At 38.7% G+C, this 27,846-nt stretch overlaps 1 protein-coding gene across 1 annotated transcript; it reads right to left on the bottom strand.

Moving 5' to 3' along the window:
* Positions 1-249: 249 nt before the first annotated feature.
* On the bottom strand, positions 250-27,486 carry maml1 (mastermind-like transcriptional coactivator 1). The gene is made up of 5 exons (XM_073812119.1): positions 26,073-27,486; positions 13,407-14,795; positions 6,516-6,692; positions 5,079-5,274; positions 250-2,608 (listed from the first exon to the last, which is right to left on the bottom strand). Exons 1-5 carry the CDS (start codon positions 26,418-26,420, stop codon positions 1,572-1,574), a joined length of 3,147 nt encoding a protein of 1,048 aa, XP_073668220.1. The 5' UTR covers positions 26,421-27,486; the 3' UTR covers positions 250-1,571.
* Positions 27,487-27,846: the final 360 nt, after the last annotated feature.

Here is a 27,846-nt window from a genome sequence, read left to right as displayed (position 1 = left end):
ATATATAATTATAAATAATATATATAAATAATTATAAATAATATATATATAAATAATATATATATATATATATATATATATATATAAAATACCATTTTGACTGGTCCCGTCAAACTGACCCTGGGTCACGTTTAGGCTTAAATATAAATACATCAAACATATAAATATAGCCTGAATCTCATTAACTATGCAGACTAAACACAAAAACCTAATTTTCAAACCCAAATATGTACTCACACATCAAACGAGTTAATTTCTAGAGAACTATATTTACACAATACTCTTGTTTTACAGAGAACAATAATAAAAAGGTATAAAATACAAACATTGCAAATAATGTACATATAAAAATAAGATCTATCTTCTCTTGAACAATAGGAAACAGCATACATACAAAAAATATATAAATATACATGAACTCCCGTCACAGACTCTGGGATGAAGAGAGAAAGTTCAGCCACGAGGAAGGTAACACCCATTTAAACACCTGACCTTCCCTTAATCTTACATGGAAGGAAACGAAATCTGGAATATTAACCCTCGTATAAAACGCACAAGTATTTCAATCTGGGCTTTTCAAAGGTAAAAAAGTAGTGTTTCATATGAAAGTGTAATGGTCGAATACCACATTTACTCTTTAAAATAAAGGTGCTTCACAAACAAATTTTTTTTTAACCGTTTAAGCTCCTTTATTATTAAGAGTCTAGTTAACGCCCACTTTCACTTTATCATTGTAGTGTTTGTCAAATGCTCTTAACTCATGTAGTCTTACCCATGTAAGCTGTCACAAACAAGAATTTTAATCTGTGAACCAAATGGAACTTGAATAATAAAACTATTATATTTTTGTCCATTAACAGGATTAAGGCTGTTCCTCTAAACCAAAACTGTTAAATCCCATCTACTTGTGTCGCAGTAATTCCCGATATCATACGTCACGTTTCCTGCTCGTCTTGTTTTTGATGACACAACATGACAGGATGTGCCACACATAAGTGAAATAAGCTTTGCGTGATGGGAAAGCTAACCAAGTTTAGATCAATATACCCAGTGCCCATATAACACTCTAAACAAGTTTGGTCAAATATAAGGGCAAGTATCAGGTTTAGGGGAACGATTTCTTTCAAATAATTTACCACACTTTTACACTCACATAATAATCTGTAAAGCACTTATTATGCAACTAAGAGTGCAAACTTAAAGCCTGTGAGACTTGAAAAAAGGCCTCTAGACAATGAACAGATTCTCCTCATGCCTACAAAAAACATGTAGGCAATGAAAGTACGACATGACAAGCTGAACAAGTTCACGAGTCACTTAACATATAGTCAAATACAGTGGTTTTTCTGAGCCACAGGTTCAGTAGTAGAGCATTTCCTCTACATTGTAAGTCCGGAGAACACTTCCAATACCACACAGGCTCTTGGTCCTGTACTCAACTCGTGTTGTATTATATACACCATGTACATATTCAATAGAAAACAGCAGATTTGACCAATATATGACCAACATCCAAAAGTGGACGTCAACACATCTTCTCCGTGGAAGGCACCAAATTTGGCTTATGTTACTCATTGGTGACTGGCCAACAGCTCATCCAAATCGTCCATCCACTCCTGCGTGGACTGATTTTTTAACAGCGAGTCCACCAGGTCCGTTTCGGCGGGAAAGCCAGACAAGCCGTTGCCCGATTGGGCGTTGTAGCCGAATTGGAGTTGCTGGTTGGCTGTCCTGTTCAGCTGATAGGCTTGATTGCATTGAAGGGCAGCGGTGCGGTTGGGCGCAGGCTGAGCCTGACCGAAAGGCCCCAGATCGGGCAGAACCTGCTGGGTCTGAGGCGCCGGTTGCGGCTGCCCTTGCTGGGGCGTCTGCTGGTTGGGAGGTGGCATCTGTTGCCCCATGGCTGCTGGGTTATTTGTCCGTTGCTGGTTCATGTTAGACATCATCTGTCCAGGGTTCATGCCAGCCAGAGCCCTGCCAGCCGCACTGTTACCCATGCCACTCTGGGAAAACGGGGCATTGTTGGGAAGTTTGGTCATCCTCGACTGCATATGGAAGCTGGAGGTGGGAAAGCCTCCGTTGGCAGAGCCGGGCTGAGCCGTCATTCCCTGCTGGAGGGATGGATGCTGCTGGGGTTGCTGCTGCCAGGATTGAGCCTGTGTGGGCAGGGCACCTTGAATACTAGTTGGCATGGAAGAGCTCATGTTATTAGCCATAGCATTTGGCATGCTATTAGGAAGCCGAGCTAGCTGCTGCTGCTGTTGTTGTTGTTTCAGCAGGGCAGCGTTGGGTTGGTTCTTCAAATGTGCTTGCTGCTGGGCTGCTAAAAGGTTCTGTCGGTAGGCAGCAGACATGGTTGATACCGGTTGTCTCTGCTGGTTGGGGTGGGAGGGATGCATGGGCATGTTGCCATACATGACGTCAAGACCCCCTGCACAGGACGAGAGGTTCATCTCTGCTTGGCTGGCAGCGGGAGGGGCACCAGGAGTGGGACCCCCGCTCTGACCCACACCCATTCCCATCATACCTTGTGTCTGAGAAAACATTCGCTGAGCTCCTGGAGCAGGGCCATTGAGAGCGTTTACATTTCCTATTGGCTGTGATGTGCCTGAAACAGAAAAGTGGACACAATTAGACAATGCATACTTAAAAATAATATATACCGTTTACAATTGCAGACAAGCAGAGTTCACACCACAACTATAATGACAAAGATACAATGAATGATATCATTGGGATCACTTTGAGCGATTTTTTTCCAGCTGATGAACAATAAACCATTGACAGCCAATCAAATCTATTTGAACTTCAAGTGCACGCGTATTTAAAAATGACAGATAACACTGTGGAGAAGCTCATTGCTGAGGTCTACAACATAAAAAAGGTATCCAGCGCTGATGCAGTTGCTCTGAAATTGACTACGTCATGCTTTTTATTCCACTACATACGCCAACAGGTTAGATATTAGATTACACAAACTACTAGATTCACTGTCTAGAGATATGCAAACACACCATGTTAAGCTGGTTACCCGCCGTTTAAATGCAACAAGCATATTTATTAGAGGTGGGAATCGTTTGGACCCTCATTAATACATTTTTAGGGTCCCGATTAGATTCAGAATCGATTATCGACATACTAATTAGCATATCTGTAATGTCGTCATGTCACATTTGCTCTCAAAGCTTAGTGTTTGCACTTTTGCTACTAGTCTCTGAACTGTCATGCAACCAAGTGCTCAGTTAAGTCATTCTTATTTATTTTCGGTTTCTTTTTTTTGCATTTTTATTAAATGAAATATGCAATATTAGTTGATGCCATTGAAGGTATTTAAGCAAATTAGCATGAAGTTTTCGTTATCATTAGGTGGTGTGGACGCTAGATATCGTTATAGTTATAATGTTAACGGCCCTTTAGTTTCTACCCTTACTCGCCATATAACATTAACAGGTTTCAACTCGTATAAAATATTACATAAACTTTTTTCAGAAAGGATCACGTGTTATTTATGTAAATAACAGCATTACATGACAGGCTCAGGAGCCATTAAAATATGTAAAAACAATTGCTTGAATATTGATGCATTGACAGGACGAATATGTTGATTATTTACATATTAACAGCTTTACAGACGTACAAATTTGCATTGCTACTCATAAATATTAAAATCGCGGGCACTGGCGTTTCTTACTCATATTAATGACATGTTTTCAGTCGTATTTTCGGACTTATTTAAGACAGTTTACTCATTTACCACTCATGACTTTCAGAGAATAACACAATATTAAACACTACTACACTTTAAAACCTTAAAATAAATACAATTTCTGTAAATATTTAACCATTCTGTAATATTTAGTTTGTTTCCCATGACACAGAAAATGCGTTTTCTCCTATGCAATAATAATTACACCAAAACACAACATAAATTCACAAAATATGTTAATTTTATTCATTTGCTGTAATCCACATCTTAAAAATTCATACGACTGCGAGGAACAGATCCAAATTCAGCCCTTTATATATCCAGAGATCTTGATTCCAGTTCTCATCAGTGACCGTAAACGTCAAACATTGCGTTCATTATTAATTTAAATTGGCACCTCAAGAAGCTTTATGATATCAAAAGCTCATTGGCTCTTGCATGCTACCTCACAGATTTTAGACATTTCGGTCTTTCAGTCGATGTTTTTTTAAATATTAAAAGCGTGTCTTGACAGAGAAGCTAGATTAACTTTTTTGTGGATTAATAACAAATACTTCTACGTTCGTCATAAACTCCAGAGAGGACCATCATTCATGCAGCACATCCTCATTTTAACTACTTTTGGTACTGCCTTTGAAATTTCACAATAAATGAATGATTGTGATAACACTTGTCTGTCTGTTATGCTTTTTATAACAGTACATTATTTTTTTGGCAGCACCGTATTAGCAGCTTAAAATATCTTTGAAATGCTATTGTTAAAATTTTCCTACACATTTCTGTCCATTACGTTGCATAATAAAGAATACATACATTTTTCGGCATGAAAAGGGTTTGGGTTTAGGGTAAGTGTGGTAACATTATCAATAAAAATGGGAAACTATTACAAATCTTAATATTGCAAATACGTCCATTTAAACGTACAAAAAATAAACGTTTTGTGTTTAGAAAGTTACGTATTAATACTACATATTAACAGTGAGAGCAGGCTGGTAGAAACAGGGTGTGTGAAAGGGGTTTAAACATGCACAAACATTGATGAAATCATTTTGGTTAATTTTGTTGAGTAAATAATTACAAATTATGAAAAGAATTAAACAAAATTGTGATACTGTCAAACACTGAAGCGGATTTTTGAAACGGGAGAAAATGAACAGCTGTACAACCTCACACACGTCAATGTGCCTGCCATTCAAATGAGTTGCTCATTTAACACACTTTGCAAATAAGCTGAGGTTATTTATTAACAAGTAACAAAAGGTTACCTGTGTTGACCTACACTGCCAAACTCATGTGTATGGCCACCTCACAGATGATTTGTTATTATAAGCAGGTGTCAAAAACTGATCGGTAATAAAGAAAAAGCAAATACCAGAGATGGAGTGTTCTGAAAAGCCAGAGGGGTGCTGCTGAGCCAGACAGGGTGTGTTACCCGTGAACTGGGACACCTGCTGCTGTTGCTGGAATGGGTTCTGCTGGGCCTGCTGGTTCTGTTGGTCCTGGTACTGGGGCGGAGGACGGGTCAGGTGTCTCTGCAACTGCTGTTCTTGTTGCTGCCTCTGTTTCTCCTGCTGCAAGCAACAGACACAAGATCTTACTGATGTTGTCTCTTTCAGACTCTTTCAACTTGTATTGTTCAGCTAACAAACAGCACAGTTATGGCAAAGTTACTAGAAAGACACTCACGCCCCCCTGTGGCAGAACATAAGAATACAGGAATACTTGCAAAACAAAACTGCTACATTATACAACATACTAAAATAGCTTAGACTCTTAAATGGCTCACATAATAAGAATTTATAGCCAACCAATAGATATAAAATTTTGATGCTTGTAATCACAACATTTAGACTTGGATTCATTGGTGACAAACATATGACTTGCATTCCCATCATTCGGTGTCATTCTGGAGTAACAAAATAAATATAAATGAACTCATCACAGGGCGGAAAACAAGTGACTGAGAGACAGATAATAACCTATATTCTCACTTCATCTGTTATGTCTACTAGAGGCTTTTAAAGCACTTTTAAAGGCACCACCTCTTTGAAATGTACATATGTACTTACTGTTTTTGGAAGATGAGAAAAATGAAAAGAAAGAGGAACAGGCAATGGTGTGTGAGACCATTAAATGAAAGAAAGCCAGCGGAAGGGGAATTTAACACTTTGGTCCAGTTGGGTCTTCCATTGGGTTTTCGATTCTTTTTTTAACGGCTTATTTGTATCGATTGTCCACACTCTTCATTGATAATAATACTGTTCAAACATTTCTGTGCATGCCCTGCTGTCCGTGTACAGACGACCGCGGACCCTCCTGATGACAAAAATTATATCATGTAGACAGCCGCGTACGGCCCTAGTATATCATCAGCTTAAGCCCCCTCTCATTCATAAATCCCCTCATGCAGTAACCCAATTAGATCTCCCTTAATGATGTTGCTCCGACCCCATTTTTACATCTTATTGTAGGATAGTTCACCCAAAAACAAATACAATGGAAAGCAATGGGTACAATCAGCTGTGTGCTTATCATCATTTATCAAAATATCTTCTTTTGTGTTCATCAAAAAAAAAATACATGTATACAGTTTAAGAACAACATGAGGATGAGAAAATTACAGAATTTACATTTTTGGGTGAACAATCCCATTAAATTTACTTCACAAGGGCATCCGTGTAAAGTTTATTTTCAGTAAAGTTCATTAAAGTCAGTAGGTAATTATGCTAAATAATCCCAATTACAATATTGGTGAAAATAAAATGGCCAGATTCGGTCTTTTCTATAAAAGTAGCATTGAGACTGTCACCTGTTCAAGCATCAAACGCCTCTGGTACTGTTTCCGCTGCATCAACTGGATCTGCTGCTGCTGCTGCTGCTTTATGTAAGCCGCGTTACCATGGTTACCGGGAATGCTGCTGCCGCTTGGCTGCGTCGTCATGGTGTTGCTGGGAACATGAGGGGCGGAGGGGTAAGACCCCGACTCCTGGAGGGAAAAACAGAAAACCATGACTTTTATTCAAACTGCTAAAGAAAAGAAACTGAACGCTTTGAAAAGAAGAGAGGGATTTTTGTGCCTTGTCGCCCTGTTGGTTTCCTTACTATGAGACTTTTGAAATTTTGAAAACTCGGTTCATGTAACTTTTATTGTAAAAGTCTGGGCTACTATCTGTAAGATGTCAACGTTTCAATTTTGTAGGTGCAACCGAGAATTAAGGGGGCGTGTACACCAAAGAGTTTAAGCACGACTGAAAATGTGGGAGCATTTTTTCAGCAAAGCGCTTTGGTTGCCGTGATAATTCTGTTTTGTAATAGCAGTCGTTGTGATATTTGTCCTTCTCCACTGTGATTGGACGGCCAAGTGAAAAGTGACAATGACAAGCTTAGCGTTTCACTCAAAGTTAAAAAAAATTCAAGCTGGGGAAAAAAGCTGCTAGCATTTTTGAAAAGTGTTCCACTTCCATTGGAAACAATTGAAAACATACACGGCCGCAGGCGTAGACACGCCCCCTTAATGATGTTGCTACAATTTCTTTAGTTTCTCCATGCATTTTACACTGCTGTTCAAGGCATTTATGTCTTAGTTTTGCTTTTTTTAAGTGCCATTTCCATACAATACATCTAATTTAATATGACGCTTGTCATTTATCTTCTTTATTATCATTATCATATTTATTAACTACATGGTTAATATTCCTCAATGTTTTATTTTATTTGCTTCCATTTATTTAAATCAAGAAGGTGTTTTATTTAAAAATCTGCTTAAAATATTAGATATTGCGGGGCAAAGACAGACATTTGCATCTGGACACGATTCAATTTCTCAGAGGACCTCTGAGTTCGGCGAAAAACAGTACGTAAATTGCTCTAGAATTTTTACGGAGGTTGTCAGAGAAAAACACAGACATGGCCGATTCGGATGGGATTAAAAACATAGAGGACCTCTGAGAAAGCAAGATTTTCTCGAGGTCCCCCTGTAAAGCTAATCCCGTCCAAATAGGGCTAATGTAACAATGTTTACAAATGTTAATAATAAAGGACAAGAAATTTTATGTTTTTTTATTTCTTCCCCATAACTGTACTGAAACTGAACTGAACCATGACTTCAAAACAGAGGAATGTACTGAACCGTGCATTTTGTGTACCGTTACACACCTAATATATACTATATAAATAACTGTGACAAGGTGTAAACTTATTTTTGGGGGATGTTTGTGGAGTATGAAAGAGCATAAGCACTGGAGGACAGGATACAAAAACTCACGAGCATTAAAATATTCTCCATTGTGACATTGTTTTTATGGTAATTGAGCACATTCCTTGTTGTTGTTGTAATGTGTCTGCACATTTTAATTCAAGTGCTTTCCCATTGTATGGAGATAATTAATCTGTAAAACAAATACTTCTAGGATGCATAAGCAATGCGCACCAGTTAAATGTTTCAAACTACCGCTTTGAAGCAGAATTTAAAGGTGCCATAGAATGTCAAACTGTATTGCATCTAGGCATAGATTAATAAAAGGTAATGCTATATGCTAACGTTTAGGTTGAAGTTCTACTATTGACGTTAAAGTTACGTTTTGCACAAACTAACGTCCATTAACAATCTTCAAACAATTGATTATTCCTTAAATTCCATATCTTCATCTGATACAGACTCAAACATAAGATCTGTTTACACACACACAGAGCTACTGAAATGAGCTGCTCTGTGAAACAGCCAATCAGAGCAGAGCTCAACATTATTATTATTCATGACCCTTTCAAATAAGGTAATAATAGACCATTTCATTCGAAGGGCAAATCCTAGGGTTGTAAATGGACATGTAAAACTGTTTTGCACTTAAGAAAGCCTCATCACCTTCTGTAGATATCAGAGAACAGTGTAACACATTGGATCAATGCATTCTTTGGCACCTCTTAATGCAAGTATCAAAGCAGCTGAATAACATTTCCTCCTTGATCTGGCTAAAGTTTGAGGCAAAAACGTTCCTCGGATCTACAGATCTGGACTAGAGACATGACTTCGTTTATAAATAAAAGCTGCCAATGCTGGCAGACATCCATCCACAACAGACACACGGGTACACTGTTGTGTGCTCAGGCTTTGACTGCTGTGCACACACACACACACACACACACGAGGTATTTCGAGGTCAGCCATGACACAGTGTGCCGTTATCTGAAAAATGAGCTCACTGCTGAAAATTCAGATCGGTAGCAAACGTTTTCTGAAATACTTGGTGATAACATGAATAAATCGAGCAAGAGTAAAAGTTTGTATCTCGCAAGAAGATAAAACCCAAAAGGTTAAACGGCTATATTTAAACAAAGAGCGGTTAGAGGGAGGGGGCTGATCCTAAAATACTCGGCTAGGGGCAGACGAGTATGAAAGACTGCTTTGTCGCCCCTCCTCTTCCTCCATCATATTCTCTCTCTGTCTGTCGTTTCGAGTCTCATGGTTCAGTTCAACCCCCACCACAGTATGTGAATGACTCCCTGCTCTCTGCTTCTTAGCAACCAGCTGCCTGACCCAGACAAACTCTTCAGACACGCACACAAAAACACTAAACAGATTTATCATACATCTACTATTGTTACTGCCAAAATAAAATTAACCAGAATCCTCAGTATTGCGATGATTTTTATTTACCGATTAAAAAGGCACTAAAAACTTTTTCTTTGCATTTTTCGAGTGCACACAAGGATGTTGTCAAATCGATTCCATTCACACAGATATGTGAAAACAACTAGAAAACTTTGTATTGAACATGCGAGGTCAGTGCACTTTGAAACATTTTTGAAAGCTTATTTTCAGACCTCCAAAATGTTGTGGTCATGCAAACTGATTGACAAAACAAACAAAACGTTTTCATTTTTTAGTTAAAAATGGTATCGTAAAAAAGTTTCCCGTTTCCCAGAGTATGAGTGTGTTACAGGAAAAGTTCACCCAAAAAATGAAAATTCTGTCATTTACCCTTAAGTTGTTACAAGCCTGTACAAACTTCTTTGTTCTGGTAAACACAAAGGAAAGTATTTTGAGCAATGTTTGTAAACAAAAAACACAATTTGCGCACAATTAACTTCTATAGTATACTTTTCCTCTTTTTTTTGCCAATTTGATTCTTTTATATATTGTTTAAAATCGTTTTACTGATAAGTAATCAATATTTCATTTTTTATTTTAGTTTCGCAGACATGGAATTTATTTGGTGTGCTGTCACGTTAAGACATGTAATGCACAGACCCAATACACTTACATGTGTGTTTTCTTTCTAAATTCTTAATTTTCCACCACAGACAACACTTACGAGGATAATCTCGCCATTGTGAAATTTGTTGGTCTAAATATGTCCGCTCAAGCACAAGGAAACATAAACCCAGTATGTAGGGCCCTATGACTTCCATGATGTGGACAGAATCACAGAATCCAAACATAAAGAGAATTTAATTTATACATTGCAAATGAAACACTGCACAGTCCTCATTTATTGCTTATGTTAAAACAGATTGTTGACAATTTCAAAACTAATATATTTACATTAAATACAGATGCCTACAAGGGAAAACAAGTAGTCTTATGATAAAAAAAAAAAAAAAACGAAACATTTGGTTGCTTGTCAATAGCATGGTTGTAGTGACAGCCAAAATACATCGGCCTACATGTAAGTTTAATTAAAACTTTCAATAAATTGTTGTTAAATTGTATTTGTTTAAGGGAGTGAACACATCAAGCTTTTACGCCCGCATTTTTTTAATTGATTCCAATGGAAACTCTGCGGTTTTCAAATAAGAAAGCAGCTAGCATTTTTCCCCGCTCTGAAATACGGCGATCAGGGTTTTTTCGCGCTCAGCGCTGCACACAGAGAGTTAAAAAAATATTCAACTTTGAGTGAAAGCTCCACTCGTCAATGTCAGTTCTAACACGGCCGTCCAATTACAGTGGAGAAGGGGCGGGACATTACCACAGTAACCAACCGGCTCAAGTATCAAGTACACGTAATTTAAGAGGCTGTTTACACTTGGCATTAACATGCGTTTTCGTCGATCGGATCACAAGTGGACGACGTTAATGCAAGGTGTAAACGGTGTTCAAAACGTTTTGAGCTCGTCCACTTTCGACCACATCCAGGGGTAGTCGAAACCACTTTCGATCGGATCGCTTTGGAGTTGCGGAACGCATTATGTGGTTGAATGTGTTCGAACAGCCACACGCGACCGCTTTCTCTCCGCCCATTTATCTAATCTGAGGTATTAAACACAAGTTTTACGTCTTTTTTTACTTCTGGCGTGAACATACGGTGAACAGCGCTATTTTTAGCCTTTCATTGATAAATTAAAGCGGCTGATTCAGAGAAAGCTCTTACATACACGTGTACAAAACACTGTGCAGCATGTATACTTGCTAAACAAGCAGCGGACTCCGACATAATATTAGTTTGGGTGCATATAAACTCATCATTACTCCCGCTCGCGTTTGAATGACAGCAAAGAGACTCGCCCACCGTCTCACAGACCGCCCCCTCACAGTATTCAGGACAGAAGCGGTCGAAAGTGGACAAAAGAGACTTTTGACAGATTTGACAGAATTTAAATACCAGGTGTAAACGTAATGTGTCTCTCTCGTCCACTTGTGATCCGATTGATGAAACCACATCTTAATACCAAGTGTAAACAGCCCCTAAGAATAAATAAAACGGAATTTGGGAAAAAATAAAACTGGTTTCATAGGGCCCCAAGTATGTGTGCACTGTCTAAAGCCTTGAGATGTGGCTTGCAGGGTGCGCGCTTTTGGACATCTCAAACAGCGAGTAGCGCATTAAGGTCTGTTTTGTGCCTTCTTTGCTTAAATATTTAAATTGGCAAAGCCTAAAACACATGTATATAATAAACTTTCGTGATAATGTATCAATGGTGCCGTGGGGGCATGAGACAATTCTTCTGTCAACTGTCCCAAGCATCGTTCATGCTAGCCACGGGCCACTGCTAATAAGCCCTACACATAAAAGATTTATGATTTCCCAAATCGATAGTTTTCAAAAAATTGAAGATCAATTAAAACCAAAGCATAAATATTTTCCCACCTGCCCTATTTATTAATTGATATGTATTTATTTATTTACTGTCGTCAAAATATCTCACTGCCTACAGTGAAAATCGAACAGGTGACCTTTGGGTTATAAGCAAACGATCTAACTCTCTAAGCTTTTATTTTAGACACATGTGGCATCCAAATATTAGCAACCACTCATCATACTAATGCTTTTAAAGCATCTTTAACCATTTTACTGAAGAAGACAATAAAAGACAAATGGGATAGGGCTGAACAGAATATTCGATTATTTGAATAATCATTGGGTGGGTCGACATCAAATGTTTGAGATTCAATTTTTTTACAACATTATTAGCGTACCTGCAGAGCCCCTGCCATGCAGGAAGTGCGCTTGATGCTCCCGCTACATTCATGAAAATCAGCTGATGTCACTCACATCTCAAACTTGTCTGCCGCCATTTTGAGTACCTGAAGTGGTTGCAAAAGAACTAGAAGCTATGCCTTCAATATGTTGTGAGCATCAAAATCGCTATTTTTACAACACTAAGAAGGCTCGACACAACATGATATTTAGCTCGAAGTGTCGCCTGTGTCTCTACACGTGAACTTGAGCATTGAGAACATTGTTTGTGAACACAGAGTTTACTAAAAAGAAGGTTTTGAACAACTGACTTCGGCTGTTTTGGTGTCTGCTCACCGCCATCTTGCCAGTCAAGATGTATCGATCTCCAAATGCGACGTAAGGAGGGAGAAGAGTAAAGATGGATAGCTCCTAAAGCATAGTTTCATATAAATGCACGGATAATTTGTTGTTTTGTCACAAGTAAAAAACAAATTGACCTTCTAGTTGAAAAAGGAGCCTCATATGAAATTCATTCATTCACATTCGGAGATCGATTTTTTTATGTCTGGCAAAGATGGCGAGCGGACACCAAAACCGCTGAAGTCAGTTGTTCAAAACCTTTCTTTTTAATAAACTGTGTATACAAACAATGTTCTCAATGCTCGCGTTCATGTGTAGAGATCCAGGTGATACTTTCAGCAAAGTTTCATATTGTGTCGCAGACTGCAGCTGGAAGAACGCATCAGGGATCACACTCTAATAACGATTATATTTTTTGAAAGTAGCGTTTCTTTTCATGACAGTCGAGGTGCGAAATGTTGTCTTTCGTAGCCATTTACTGTATCCGTACGAATCATAGACAGTAAAAGATAAGAAATCCCTAAATCATAGCAAGCTAGCTAATGTTTGTCAGATGTTTGTGGTACTCGGTAGGTACTCAAGATGGCGGCAGTAAGCTGAAAAAAAAGAGCGGATGACTTAAAAGGTCACATTACTGATATTCATGAATAGGTGGCGGCATGGCACTGAGAGACTGGTTTGCCAACAGCAAACACCACAAGAATAAAATAGAGCTCATGTATGGCCAGAGGCTGTTGGCAGATGCTCTGGATTAACGCTAATAATGTTGTAAATAATGTTCAATTTCTTAAAAAATCAATGACGTCAGTATGTCAGCAGGAGCCATACAAAAGTAATTTCCATTGGATATATCTGCTTTGGAGCTCTCAAAGCTTTGTTTGAGCAAACATTATATCATTAGATCACTATTCAGCAGCACATAAATAGCGGAAGGATGGTCTTACCGAAGGATGTTGGAGGTGTGCTGGTCTAAAGTTTATGCCTGGTGGTCTCTGCTTCTGCATCGTTTGATGTCTCATTAGGTTCAAGATGGCCTGGTTTGGTTTGTTCTGGTTGGTGGGAGGGCCCCTTGGTGCCCCTGGTGCTCCAGTCTCATAGTGGGACAAGGGTTTTGTGTTATTGTAGTCCAACATGGCAGCTTGGCCCACTGGATTTGCCGGGTGATTGAGAGGTCCCGTGGGAGCTGCCGGGTGGCTTAGCATGTTGCTGTGCCCACCAGACTGCATGTACCCGGCTGGAGCGCCTGCTTTGGGAGAAGCCTTATTCGGCTGCTGCCCTGACATTAGTAGGGTTTTGGGGTTGGGGAAGTCTTGCGAGAACAAGGATGGGCTGGTGGGCTTCTCAAGCCCAAATGTTCCACCTAGTTGACTTTGAGCAGGTGCATTTTGGGGCCAAGAAGCAGCGTGATTGGGCTGCTGGTGGAACTTGGCTGCTTGCTGTTGCTGCTGCTGTTGTTGTTGTTGTTTTTGAACCACGTGCTGCTGCTGGTGATGGCTTTGTAATATCTGCGCTCTGTGCTGTTCAAGTGCTGCTAGGTGCTGCAGCTGTTGTGCAGGTGATAGGTCTTTGGGTGGCCCGGGCAGTAGGTGACTCTGCGGCCTGATGGGCTGCATAGAAGGCTGTTGCGGTACAGGCAAGGCTGGGGATGTGGCTGGAGCCGTGACGGGGGAGTTGGTGTGCAGCGGAGGACCGGATGAGGTGGGTCTCACCTGAGGTGAACCAGTACAGGAGTCCTGATCGAAAGCGGAGGTAGCCGTGGCAGGGGTAAATTCAGTCTTCACGCTGGCCAGATCCGGAGGTATTAAGCTTTGAGCTGCAGCACTGGATGGGAGCTCCAGGTCCTTGCGATCTCCAAAATCATCACTAAAAAGTTCCTGAATGTCCTCATAGTGTACAGATCGGAACTCCTCCATAATCTCACTCCAGTCCTGGTCATTGAGGTTCAGATCAGGGAACAGGCTGTTGCCGCCATTCGCACCTCCAGCAGGCAGTATGCAGGGCAAGATATCGTCTACCGGCTCCTGCTTCATTTCTTTCAGACGGAAATCGGACTCTGAGCTGTGTGATGCACCATTGTCGGTTATGCCAGCACTGTTGTGCTCTGCACCAGCTGCCCCGTGGTTCCCATTGGGCACTATGGAGTCAGTACTCACATTATGTTTGGTCTCCATGGGTGAGAGGGGAGGGACCACGCCATTCTTAACCCCATTAAGACCTCCTAGCGCCTCCTCAACGCAGGCTTTTTTGGAGGGCGGGAAGCCATCGCCGAAACCATTGATCTGGTCACGACCCAGAGGAGATCCGGCATTCTCCAACTTCCTCTTGACAGTCTCCTGTAAATACACAGATAAAACAAATCAAATTAACAATTCATTTTACAAACAGGGCATCTTATTTCTCATTCATATTTAGCATATGGATGCCTTGCCAGTTTGTTGTTAGGGCTGGGCAAAAAAAATAATAGATTTTTTGATTAATCTCAAAGGCCACAAATGGATTTTTTTAAATGATATGACCTGATCCTGTTTGATCAAGGAATGCGCATAAATTTTTCATCTTGCATCAACATTTTATTGTATTTAACATAATTGTATGCATTTGTAAATTAGAGATGGGTTCTGTTTTAATGTACCCAAGTGTACCAAAATAAAAAGTGTAATATACAGATTGGTGGCTCTTAATTTCTTTTTATTAATAATGACCCACTTGTAAACTTATGTTCACTGTTTTTTTTTGTATAAATAAAGTATTTGTATTAAATCTATATTCATTGAGTTGAATTGAGAATCGAATATAAAAATCAGTCCGAGAATCGGAATCAAACAGAGAATCGAAATCGAATCGATCCGGAACATCTGAATCAACACCCAGCCCTATTTCAGTGGTTCTTAACGTTATTCCTGGAGGCCCACTGCCCTGCACATTTTGCATGTCTCCCTTATTTAACACACCTGATTCAAATCATCAGCTCATTAGAAGAGATCTCCATGACCTGAACTGAGTCTGTCAGACAAAAGAGACATACAAAATGTGCAGGGCATTGGGCCTCCAGGAATAACGTTAAGAACCATGGCCCTATTTGATATTAAAAAATAATATCACCAAAGTTAAATGAGCCTCAAATATGCGGAATTACCACTAGTAAGTAAAGTAGTCTCATTCCAAAAACTTTTGTCAGGTTTAAATTCTGGGTAAATCTTAAATATTATCCCAAGTAACATCCTCACCTACTAAAAGTGTACACAGCGTTTTGTCTGATTGTTAACGGTAATTAAAAACTTGTTTTACAACAATTCACAAGCAAGTTAGCAGAAATGAAAAACAAACTTTAAAACAAGAGCCCTGCTCAGCTGTATATTTGACAGTATTTCTGTGAAAGATTACTTACAAAAGATAATGGTTCACAATAAGGCTCAATTTGTAAACATTTGAAAATGTGTGTGGTATCACGGTTGAATAGGGAACAATGATTCCTTCCAGCATTTATTAATTTAATTTAGGTTTGCTATTGTTAACTTATTCTGTTGTTAACTGCAAATAATGTTCATTCATAAAACGTAAGTGAAATATTAGACATTGTATAAATTAACATTAAAATAATACATCCTTTAAAAGTGATGTTCATTGGCATTTCATGATAGGGCTGCACGGTATGATGACAAAAATCAATTGTGATTATTCACCTTGGTATGGTAGTTGCGACTATTTTTGCCGATTAATCGGTTTTGTAGTGTTATATAGTTTTCTGTGAAGCAGCTACATGGGTATTTCTAACCATTGAAAACTAAATAATACAAATTTAAATAACAAACAATTATGGGAGGTATGTTGCTAGTAAAAAACAAACAAATGGCTAAATTACACCTCAACTTAATTTTAAAATTTCTGATTTACTACTTGAGAATTAAGAACAAATGGAGGCTTTTGGTGATCTAATTGTTTCACCCGTAATTGAAAATCCTGAGTAGTTTTTCCATTAATTGTGCTTCCCCACTTCATTTTATTTCCCTACATGAAGTTATGACAAGTAAACAAATTGAATTTTGTAGTATAAGTGTTAGCTTGCTACTTGCAATGCAGGGCTCAACACAAAAGTATTTTTTTTCTACAGTCCCAGTGGTTCAGATTTTTGCCCTGCCACAAAAATGCACAAAAATAGGCCTGCTTGTTTTAATTGTTTTTGACCTGTGTCACCTCAAACTACAACCCTACCTTACATTTCAAATGTTGTTAAATAAAGTCAGCAATAAGTCAATAAAACAAACCACACAAATAATGGAGATTATGCATTATAGTGCAATTCAGGTTTTTCAGGTCTGTCTAACAGGACTGTATATTACAGGACCAGAAATTGAATAAAGTAATCAAAGTGTAAAATTCATTTACACACGCTCAAAACGTCTTAAACGATGTGCGAGTATTGCATTGTAGTCTTGGTCATGTCTTTTTTGTTTGAATATTTACATTGGTAAACTTTAAAACACATGCATCAGATACATTTTTCCTGATCGGGCAAGTGACATGTGTGTCAACTGACCCAAGCATCTTTCATGCTGGCTCTGGGCCATCCTTATTATCGAGCCATGTTAAATGTCATGTTCGAAAAAGACCTGACCAACACATATCGATGACATCATGATCATTAATGAATTTAAACAGTCTATCTTTAACAACACTGGACAAGACAAACTACCAAATCAACCACAAAAATGTTAAGGGTAATGTAGGCACAACAAAGCCATGTTACAGCAACTGCAGTTCCTTTTTACTCTATGACAGAAACAGAGTTTTGATAGGCTATCGTATGATGAAAAACTATTCCATAACAAAGGAGCATTCATTCAAAAGTGTGGGCCGTTCAATGGGAACCAAACGAGGTTTAAGACAGAAAAGAATGTGTAGTTTGCGCTTAACCAATTCAAACAGAAGTTAGCGGTGGTATTTGGATCAGCGCTACGGTCTGGCTCGTAAAGGCCCCGTCTCATGTTAACACTCCCTCCCTATAGCACAACCATTTCTAAACCTGAAAAACTAGTCTCTCTGTATTGACTACAGGCACCTTTCTCACTGTCTGAGATGGCCTTCCTCATGCGGCACACCCACAAGAGCTTCCTCTCTTTCAAACATGCTTAAACTCTTCCCAAACCGATTTCTGTCGACATGCGTCTCTCAGTGTCTCGCTCTTGTACTTGCTCTATGTATTCGTGCCTCCCCCGTTCTGAACCACATGAGTCTAATTACCATGTGTATGAACGTGTATCCCACAACAAAAGAGCCAGCGTTCTGCCTTACGCTGGGGTGCTGGAGCGTTCCGAATTCCTGCCCCGGCAGAGCTCCAGCTCTGCTCCCCTTTGATGCCTCGTCTGCTACAACAGACAACCCCCAAATGCACGGGAGGAAAGTGGCTGTTTTCGCCCGGGGCAGAAAGTCACCACGATCAATCGAAGAGCCGAGAGACTCGGGTCACTGCGTTAAGCAATCCGTAAGTGCTTTGTGGTTGAAGTTGCTTCACAAATCGGGGCAAAGTCCAACAAGTGCTAAATGCCTTTTGGAGCGTCTGGTAATTAGTCCGTCAATGTTTGAGGACAGTGAAATCTGTAAGCACAACTCAAACCAGATGGTCATATATTACTGCTTGCCTGTTGCTTTCTAAGCAATTCAAAGTATTTTTGACACTGCCAAACAAAAATCGTAAATAAAAAAAATGGCCAAATAAGCATGAAAACGTAAAAAGGAGTGCTGAGGCCGAGGAGATTGTCAATAATAGAAGGAAATGTTAGCTCGCCAGTGTGGCAGTTCTAAAGGCCGGGGTATACCTTTTTCCGCGGCCATGTCCACGCAGCTTTCCAAGTATACTCCTCGTTCGACACTTTACGCAATACAAATGATTTCTTATTCAAATTATTAGTCTAACAGGCCGTCAGGGCAGCAGTGATTTGGCGACATTTACAGTACATTAAAACATTAGGATAGGTGAAGAAAAGTAACTGATCCACCATTACAAACAACAAGACAACAAAGAACAGGAATCAAACATTATGGGCTCAAATTTTGGGCTGCACGCGGACGGTCCGCGCGGCCGGCCGCGGACCCACCTGATGACAAAAATGAAGTCATGCGGACGGCGCGCATACGCGGACGTCCCTAGTATACTTTCGGCTTTAGTTTTTTTGCACCTGACCAGCATCCGAACAATGTTGTGTGTAAGCTGTGCATACCTGTGTGGGTCGGGTATACTTTTTCCTTGCACGCCTCAGCGAAGCTTTCAATAGCAGTATTCGACACACATGCAATACAAATGATTTCTTATACAAATTATTACTCTCCAGGCCATACTGATTAGGCGAAATTAACAGAACATTAAAAAATGTAGGTGAAGAAAAGTAGCCAATCCACCATTGCAAACAAAGTTTAGAACAAACAAGAAACAAAGAACAGGAATCAAACATTATGGTGATGAAGATGCTCCAGAGAGAGCATTTATAGAGTTTATTTAACACCAATTTAATGTTAAAGTTATACAAATTTTTTGTTACTGCTAAACTAAAATTGTTTATAGTTTATTGTTTGCCTTAATAAACTGTGTAAATAAAACATACAGGGGTTAAATTAAAACTTTTTTCTACTTTTTTAAAAAGCTTAATAAAATCAATTATCGCTATCGAATGATATAACGCGTTATATTCATGATAAACATTTTAGCTCTATCACCCAGCCCTACTTATAATGAATATATGCTGGAATGTTAAAAAGTCATTATTAAATGATGTAAAATAAATATAGTAAAAAGGACATTGTAACTTGTACAATGGTGAGAAAATTGGCATAATTATTAGGAAAATGAAAACCGGTTGTTCGTTGAGTTTTTTATTTTATTTGGCTTCCGCCTAGAATTTTCCTTTCGGTGCATCCCTTCCCTAGTTTCCCCATTGGGTCAAACAAACATTTTCTGGGTTAATTTAACCCAATGGCTGGGTTAATCCATTTTGACACAATGTTGGGCGAAAATAACCCAGGATTTTTAGAGTGCATTCCTATACACATTCAACATCTCTGACAAAACAAATAGACCCTTTTACAGTCCACATGATCAAATAGCCTGCGCGCGCACTTTGGCAACAGAAGTGGTGTTGTTCCCCAGTGGTTCTAACGTGTTAGCAACTCTGAAAGTTTATTAAAACGGTATCCCAGCATCAAAATGTCTGGTTGTTGCTTTTGGTTGCACTAATATAATATACTTATATACGTATTTGTATTTGGCCACTTTATATTTGGCCATCTGCTAACGTCTTCTATCCACTCCACTATAGTACACAGATCTGGTAGCGGTGTTGAAAAAGTTAACTTTTTAAAATAACTTTCTCTGTCTGTGTTGCTTCACTGCTGATTCTTGCCGTACTTCCGTTGCCAATATGCGCGCGCATACGCTGCCACGTCATCGTGTACAAACTGTAAAAGGGTCTATACAGTCCAGTCTATACAACTACAGGTCTCTAAAACATAAAAGATCATGAATTGGAAAATATAGGGACCAATTTTGGCCCCACATTTGAAAATAAAAGGGACATTTTCAATTTTTTCACCCTGTGACCTGGTTACTTTCTGACCCCCAATATATGAGTTGAGAAGGACTGGTTGTAGGCCAAATGCTGAGCAAGGAAGAATGAGTTATGTTGAGTCATACAGTGAGGAAGGAAAAACAGACAGCTGTACTACAATAACCTTATATAAGAAGAATGGCTTTCAAAACCTGCTCTAATATCAAAAGCAAAAAAAAAAATCATCAAAAGTGGTTTAGATTTATTAAGCAGTTTTATTCATATTTCACTGACTTCTCTAAAACACCAGAGTTTGACTAAATGTCCTGGTCTTTGCAAAACATTGCATCAAGATCTAAAAACAAAAAAAATGAAATGCACCACCAAAGTAGTCCATGAGTCATGCACCAATTTATGAATTCTTCTAAAACCATTCAACAACAGAGCATTGGGTAAGCAACTTGCATATTTGTATTAATAATTTACACATACTATTAAACATGCCAAATGGCATTGGTATGTAAGATTTAAGAGGTATTGAGGTGAAGACTTTCAGTAAATAACTTGCATTATAAGCTGTTCACCATGTCTAGCTATTGTACAGCTTCAGAAGACCTGAATGATTCTTTTTCGATATCCTTGTTGACATATCTTGAAGTCGTTGGATTTAACACCCAATAATTTTGATTATATTGAAAACCATATAGATACAATCTGATGCAGAAAAGTGTGAAAGCACACAGACGCACAAAGCCGTCATGGGGTCAACAGGAACAATAAGTTAGTGGCGTGGGTTAGGGTGTGAGCAAACCCGAGTCATCCTAAGCTCCTGTTCATCATCAGACGAATGCCGCAAACTACAGGCAAACTCTGAGGTGTATTACTCTACAGCATGTACACCAAACAACCAAGTTAATCTGACTGCTGAACTAGTCTGACAGCTCTACATGCAAAACAAACTAGCAGGCAGCTGCATTAAAACAGCTTAGTTATACCACACCTAAAGACATTATGCTTGTTCCTGAAATTAACAGTATTTTTAAACCTCGAGTTTAACAGTTGATTAAGCAATGTTTTATACTAGTAATTCTGCAAGGAGATAGCACTGTTCAAGAGCAGGGTTAACCACGAATTGCAGAAAAGTATACAGTAGTGATGCACCGATGTATCGGCCGCCGATATTTATCGGCCGATTTTTGAAGAATTTGAAACCATCGGCATATCGGCAATAGCACTAGAAAAACAATCGGTATCGGCCTATTAATTAACTGCATATAGAAAACCATTATATGTAAAAAAAAAAAAAAAAAAGGGGTTAATGTTGTTAATAAAATAAATGCTGAATAGCAAAAACCACCTTTGAAGGTTGTCATGCTGTCTTATTATATTTGTTTTAGCTTAATTTGTGTCTCTCTTATTATGTTGTTCAGTTGAATGTTAATTAGATCAAATCCATGTTCAGTAAAAATAATTTGATGCAGAAATAAACTAGCAAATAGACCAACTGTATAGTGTTGTATACAAGTGTTTAATATCGGTATCGGCCAGAAGTTGTCGGTTTAAATCGATATCGGCCCAAAAAAATCCTATCGGTGCATCCCTAGTATACAGGGTAAAACAATGCAGTGGCACAATGTTACAGTGAGTGAGTAGTTTACCAATAAATGATCAATCATAAAACACAAGTTTCCACAACTGTATTAAGTACAGGAATGCATTCAGCATATGAGGGAAACAGTGAAAGAAATATGTCGACCCAAGTTTAGGGATGTGGAGGAGACAGAAATTACCCACCATTTACGCAGCGTGTAACAAACCCGGTGATCCCGGTTTCACTGGATTGGAGGGGCTTATATATGTATGCAGCGGTGCACATTTTACATTAAAACCCACGTGCAGCAGTGAGCCTTTACTTTTACGTTTGATTTAACGGCAATGCGAGGGCAAGAATTGTGTTAAAGTGTACCTATTTCATTGCTAAAAAACAACATTATGTTGTGTATTTGGTTTAATGCAATGTGTTTGCGTGGTTTATGGTTAAAAACATTATTTTCCCCATTCCGTACAATTTTGTAGCTCCAGATATCACTCTCTTCCTGAAACGCATTGATCTTGTACAAAACTCATCGATTTCAAAAGCGCCGTGTCCCTGATTGGCCAGCTAATCTGTACGTTGTGATTGTCAGAGGTATTCAGGCCATCAGCTGGAAATGTAACGCTCCTTACCATGTTTGAAAGATTCGCTCACAATTCAATGCTTACAGGAGTTATCTTACAGGCTGTGAGTCCGAAGCGGGAGGAATTATTATAAGATTATAATCACCAATCCCTGGTAGTAAACCGTTGCCTATAATCCGTGTGTTTGTTGTAGTCCAAGAAAAGAGATTTTACTTGGAGACGAAATTCGCATCATTGTTTTCTTTGGGGTTTGTACTAGGGCTGTAACGATTTATCGTGCAAATGCGCGTTTTCTCAATGAATGAATTACGGTGAAATGCCACCACATCCAAAAACCAGAGGGCGCTCTGGTGCCGAAACTCCCAATTGTGCCACAGAAGTATCATTACAAACGCTATTCCAGGAAATGTCTACAGGAATATTTTTATCACCGTTCTTCAGATTGTTTCAGGTATTTTCATGATAATAAAAATATTTTGAATGATTTTGTTTAACAAGTGTTGCTTTTTTAAATGCAAGTTATAAACGACTCAAACTCAGTGATTTTAGATTGATAACGGACATCTTCCTGACCAAAACGCCATAGTACTGCTGCGCATGAAACACAGAATCGCGATGCAGAATTGATTTTAGACAGGTCTTTTTAATGAGATACGCAATATATGTTACAGCCCTAGTTTGTACCTTTTGCATATTGTTAACACTTACTAATACACATTAACACCAAAGGAAATAAAAATAGTGAATGGGACAATAGGTGCCCTTTAAGTGCTCAAGTGTGCGTAGGTACTTCTGAAAGAAACCCGCTAGTCCCAAGCTGAGCACCTGGCTCTTCCTGCATTTAAAAAGCTGCTTAATTAATATGAATGAAAAACACAACAAAATCTCACTTATATTAAACATTATATATGTATAATGTAACTAAACAAGAAAGCACGCGGCTACTGCCATCATCATTATCAGTCAATTTGTCTCTGAAAGTAATAAATGAAATCTAACACCTGCTGTTCTGTGATGTGTCACACTGAATTCAGGCAGCAGATACATTCAGTTTTTAGTGTCTGCTCTCTAATGAAAGTAAACGTTTGTATTACTAGAAAAAAATAAAAACGATGGAAGACGGTGCAACGGTGGGCAAGTGATAAATCGGAGAGAGGGTAAAGCACCATGTATCACCGGTTACACAGACTACCCGAGTGATAACTTACTGACAGATAGATAAATCAATTAAAGCAGGATGGATGAACATAACATGCTGTGTTCTTCTCCATTCAATAATCTTAGAAACATTCCTGTATGGAATCTGCATACGTTTTTCACATTTTCTTCACAACTGTACAATGTTAAATTTAGTAACTTAAAGAAATAAAGAAGTGTGATACTGTTTTAAGATTTTTTTTTACATAAAAGGCCTGTATGTGTTTCTGCTAGAGAAGAAAACATTTTCAAATGGTCCATTAGGGTCAATACAACGTCATTGCCAAGCAAGAAGTCATCTTACAACTTAGTCAGATGAGCACAAGCACCTGAGGTAAAGCAATTACAGTTGAACAAGTACAATACTTCACATGCTTTCTCAAAGCATTTTGCACATTCACTTCACACCCAGCAAAGTCAGCTTTAATAACTCCACATAGGGCCAATCAGACTCACAGACAACCCAGAGATTTTGTATATGCTGTGAATTACTCATAAAAAAGTATTCAAAACAAAGTTAAGTACTCAAAAACAGAAAAAAAACAATTTGCCTCATACTTACAAAAGAACTTATTCTGAATTATACACCAATAAAAACTACCCAGATTAGGGTTTGTAATCTGACTTCAAGATATTTTCTTTATCAAAGGGACAATAAAAAACAATTTCCGGTCAATGCGGTAAAATTGTTAATTCTACTTTCCAAAACAACCTATGTTACTCATGTGACTGGGAAACTGACAGATGCATCAGTTATCAGATCTGACAAGTTTAAATGATCTTCATTACTCAACAGCTCACAATGAAAACTCAAATTGAACTACATAACTAAATCTGGAAAGAAGATTGTAAAAGTGTGGGCAGGTAAGCATCATGGTGTCAAGAAATCTATTACTAACCCATCACTTTATATGAAGGAAGTTTAGAATATTAAAGAAAATGCAAGTGTGCAAAACTGTATACTGTTAAATAATAAAAAAATATTATTTTAAAGAATTGGTCTTTCTATTCAACATTGCTCAGGAGCTTTAGAAAGTACTACACCATGCAAGTATGTTGCTTGCCACAAAGCTTCAGTTTTATCTTTCAAGGACAACAACATTTAGCGTAACGTGAACCTTGCTGAGCAAATTTGTTAGGTCATCACCATGTTTACAGCGAAAACATCTGGTTAAATGACACATACATGGAGTTAACAAGCACTCTGTTGGAACAGGTATATACAAAATCACTTTTTAAATCAGTTTGTCAAGCATCAGCAAACGTTTGTTAAACTTTCTTAAACATGATGCCATTATGCAAAGTAAAGCCAGAAAGCCCTCTCATGCGAGAAAAAGCACAAAATGCGCATGTTAATGTGAAACTGTGATGATAATAGTAATAATAATTATTTAAAACTAATAGGCAAACATGCCAACTATCCTCATGAAAGCCCGCTATCAGCCATGTCTGACTATCGTCTATCAGCACAACTCTAATGGATCCCTAAACCACACTTAAACATGCCTGAATTTTAATGCAATGAAAAAAAAAATCATTTGAGTTATCATGAATGCTTAATTATATATGTGGTTCATCACAATAACCATGTACACGTTCCATTAACATTTATAAACAAGAAAGTTCTACAAACTTTTGTTTAGGCTAAACACCATTTGCTTATTTGTATATCTTCAGGATGATTTTAACGCATAACTTGTTTATTAAATTTTTATGTTTTAATAATGTAGCCAAAATTATTAAAGGCATTTTACACTTAAACAAGTGAATACCCTGGCTGGAATATTCTTATTTTGTTTGATGTAAACTTCCCTATAGACGGTTTTATCAGTTACGTGTCTGGATAGTACTTAACTTCCGATCTCGGTTTGCTTAATGGTCTGGCTAGCGGCTAAACTGAACTATGGAACAAATACCTTATCAACAATAACAAATGTTTTGATTTCCTAAAGACGAGAGGAGGCTGCTATCATGGATCACCGCTATGTAAAGTAGGGTTTGGCAGCCAATCTGTGGTTAACATTATATACATTCATTTTACACAATAACGTAAGCTTGGTGTAGTTTTTGATACCCTTTGATTTGATTATGAAGTTATTTTGCTTGTTATCAGAAATAAACTACTCTAAAAGGACTACATTGTTTCTGATTCTTTGTGGAGTTTACCGGAAGTTGTGTTTGTTCCACGAAAGATGTTTGTTTATGTTGTTACTGCTGAAACGGTCTATAGACTATATCCAATAAGCATCAGTGGCTGTGGCCACACGTGTTTATACCACTGTGACTTAAAAGAGGCAGCTGATTCGTTTTGGAAGAATGCTCATTATTGAGAGCCTTGCCATTCACAAACAAAATATACACAACACAAGCATCAGGTGTTACCCCATTCATTCATCCCATTAAAATACAAATCTGATCATAACCTGCATTTCTGTAAACACAAACAGATCACGTGACTTGCTATCCCGGTGTTCAGTGACTACAGTCACGTGATGTCAGTGTTGTTGGTGTATCCACGCGCCTGAAGTGCTCAATCCTACACCTGCTGAAAGTTACTGCTAGTATAAGAAGATTAATTTAAACACCATACTGCATTTGAAAAATGCCAAATCTAAATGATGTTTTGTAATTTAAGTCATATTAGATTCGAAGTTACCTACAGCACACTTGTTAAGTCCACCTGTAGCGCATCATCACTTCACTTTCACTTACCGCGATCAGCGTGCTGTTTCGGCTTTGCTCCCCAGGCGTCCCGTTCCCACCGTCCGTCAGCTCCGCGCTTCCGCCGCCGGTCGCCCCTCTGTGCGCCGTCGTGTCCGCGCTCGCCGCCGGCGGCTGTCGGTGTTTGTTCTTGTGCTTTGCTTTGGTCTGCTGGCAGCGCTGATGAAGCGCAAGTGTCTGCTGCCTCTCTATCTCCAGACGCTCCATCGCAGTGTTATCATAGCGGCTCTCACAGCTATCGTGATGCCGCCGGAAGAGCTCGATCCGCCGCCGGAGCCGCTCCATCACCGCGCTGTGCCGCGGCATCACAAAATCCGCCATCATCCAGAAAAAGCAGCGTGTTTTTAAAGTCACTCGAGTCTCCGGACAGCGGAACAACTCACGCGGGACCGCTCGAGATGCTTCAATGTGTACGAGCGTGTGCGCGCGCGTGCCTCTACAAAACACACTCAACTGCCTCCATTTTTATCACTATCTGCCTCCGTATACAACAAAAGAAACTGCACATTGTTTACACGTGAATAGTAACGTTCAAAAACGAATCGAAACAAATGAAGTCCAATTAAAGTTTCTTAGAAACTAAAAACACAAAAATCCCCGAATAAACTTTTAACTTTCAAACTTGTTTCTGAGGAAATGCCTAAGCTCGCGGTCTCACCACACACCAGATTGCAGTAAAACGTGTGATTGTATGAATGAACGAGTTCACTATCGATAATAAATGACACATTTTAATAAACAAGGTTAAGATGCGAATTTAATTTGTAGAAAAAGTTTAATAGGATTCACTACTCTTACTCAATGAATCTCTCTATTAAAACGCACGTAGATATATATATATATATATATAAAAACAACATTTACCATAAGTTTATCTGAAACATAACGTTAACAACCGAACCGTTTGTTTCCTCACTTGTCTTGAAATGTTAGCGATATTTTTATTTCGCGCAGATTTCCCCTGAGTTAAAAGTTTGAGAAAGACTCACTTGATGTAAAACCAGAGACGAAACGTTAAATTCCGTTCAACCAACTTGATGCAATGTATCGCAAAAACACGAACTGCGAAAGTTTGCAGTAAGTTTTAGTAGTTTAAGTAACTTTTAAAGTAGCAGTGTGGCTAACAGCTGATCCTCACAGTTACACTACAGCTACGGATGTAGCTTAGCTTGGCTGCTAACTAGTTATCCAACAAAGCATTACAGATTCACTTTTCACTGAAATCCCATTCAAAAGTTTTCAGCTACACGCAGTCGATTCCCGTACACCTGTTTAAGACGACACGAAAGCAGAAAGCAAACAGAAAAGAAATAATCTCAAGCCCCACTGCGCTGTCTCTATTGTTGTCCAGTGTTCAAGCAGTTGTTGGTCGCCATCTTGTAACAAGTTTTCCTTATCTTTTTTCTGTTTTTTTTTCCCCCACGCGCTCTGACTGACAGCTCGCTCAAGCAATCACAAACTTTTATTATAAACTCATGGAAATTTCTCAGAATATATTATTATTTTTAAGAAAAGCAAAAACAAAAGCATAAATTATGAGAGAGATCAATTGATTCCTTGTTTAGATAACTTGTAAACTAACTTAGTTGACTACTGGCTGTGAAGTTATGTACTACTAACTTACAAACGGTCTCATTCTTTCCATACTGCAGTTTCTCTTCACGTGATTTGTCCTTTTCAGTTAGATTTGGGTTTCCCCTATCACTGTACATCAGAGCTGACATTTGCATAATTGTTCAGACAATACAAA

Source organism: Paramisgurnus dabryanus, chromosome 16, assembly GCF_030506205.2.
Source record: "Paramisgurnus dabryanus chromosome 16, PD_genome_1.1, whole genome shotgun sequence".
NCBI lineage: Eukaryota > Metazoa > Chordata > Actinopteri > Cypriniformes > Cobitidae > Paramisgurnus > Paramisgurnus dabryanus.
This window is presented reverse-complemented; position numbering and strand designations above follow the sequence as displayed.

Excerpts from the sequence above, each read along its gene's own strand:
- maml1 (XM_073812119.1), bottom strand. The coding sequence starts at position 26,420 with ATGATGGCGGATTTTGTGATGCCGCGGCACAGCGCGGTGATGGAGCGG. Across the intron at positions 6,693-13,406 it reads CACACCTCCAACATCCTTCG|GAGTCGGGGTCTTACCCCTC; the intron begins GTAAGACCATCC and ends TTTTCCCTCCAG. Across the intron at positions 5,275-6,515 it reads GGCGTTTGATGCTTGAACAG|GAGAAACAGAGGCAGCAACA; the intron begins GTGACAGTCTCA and ends TGCTTGCAGCAG.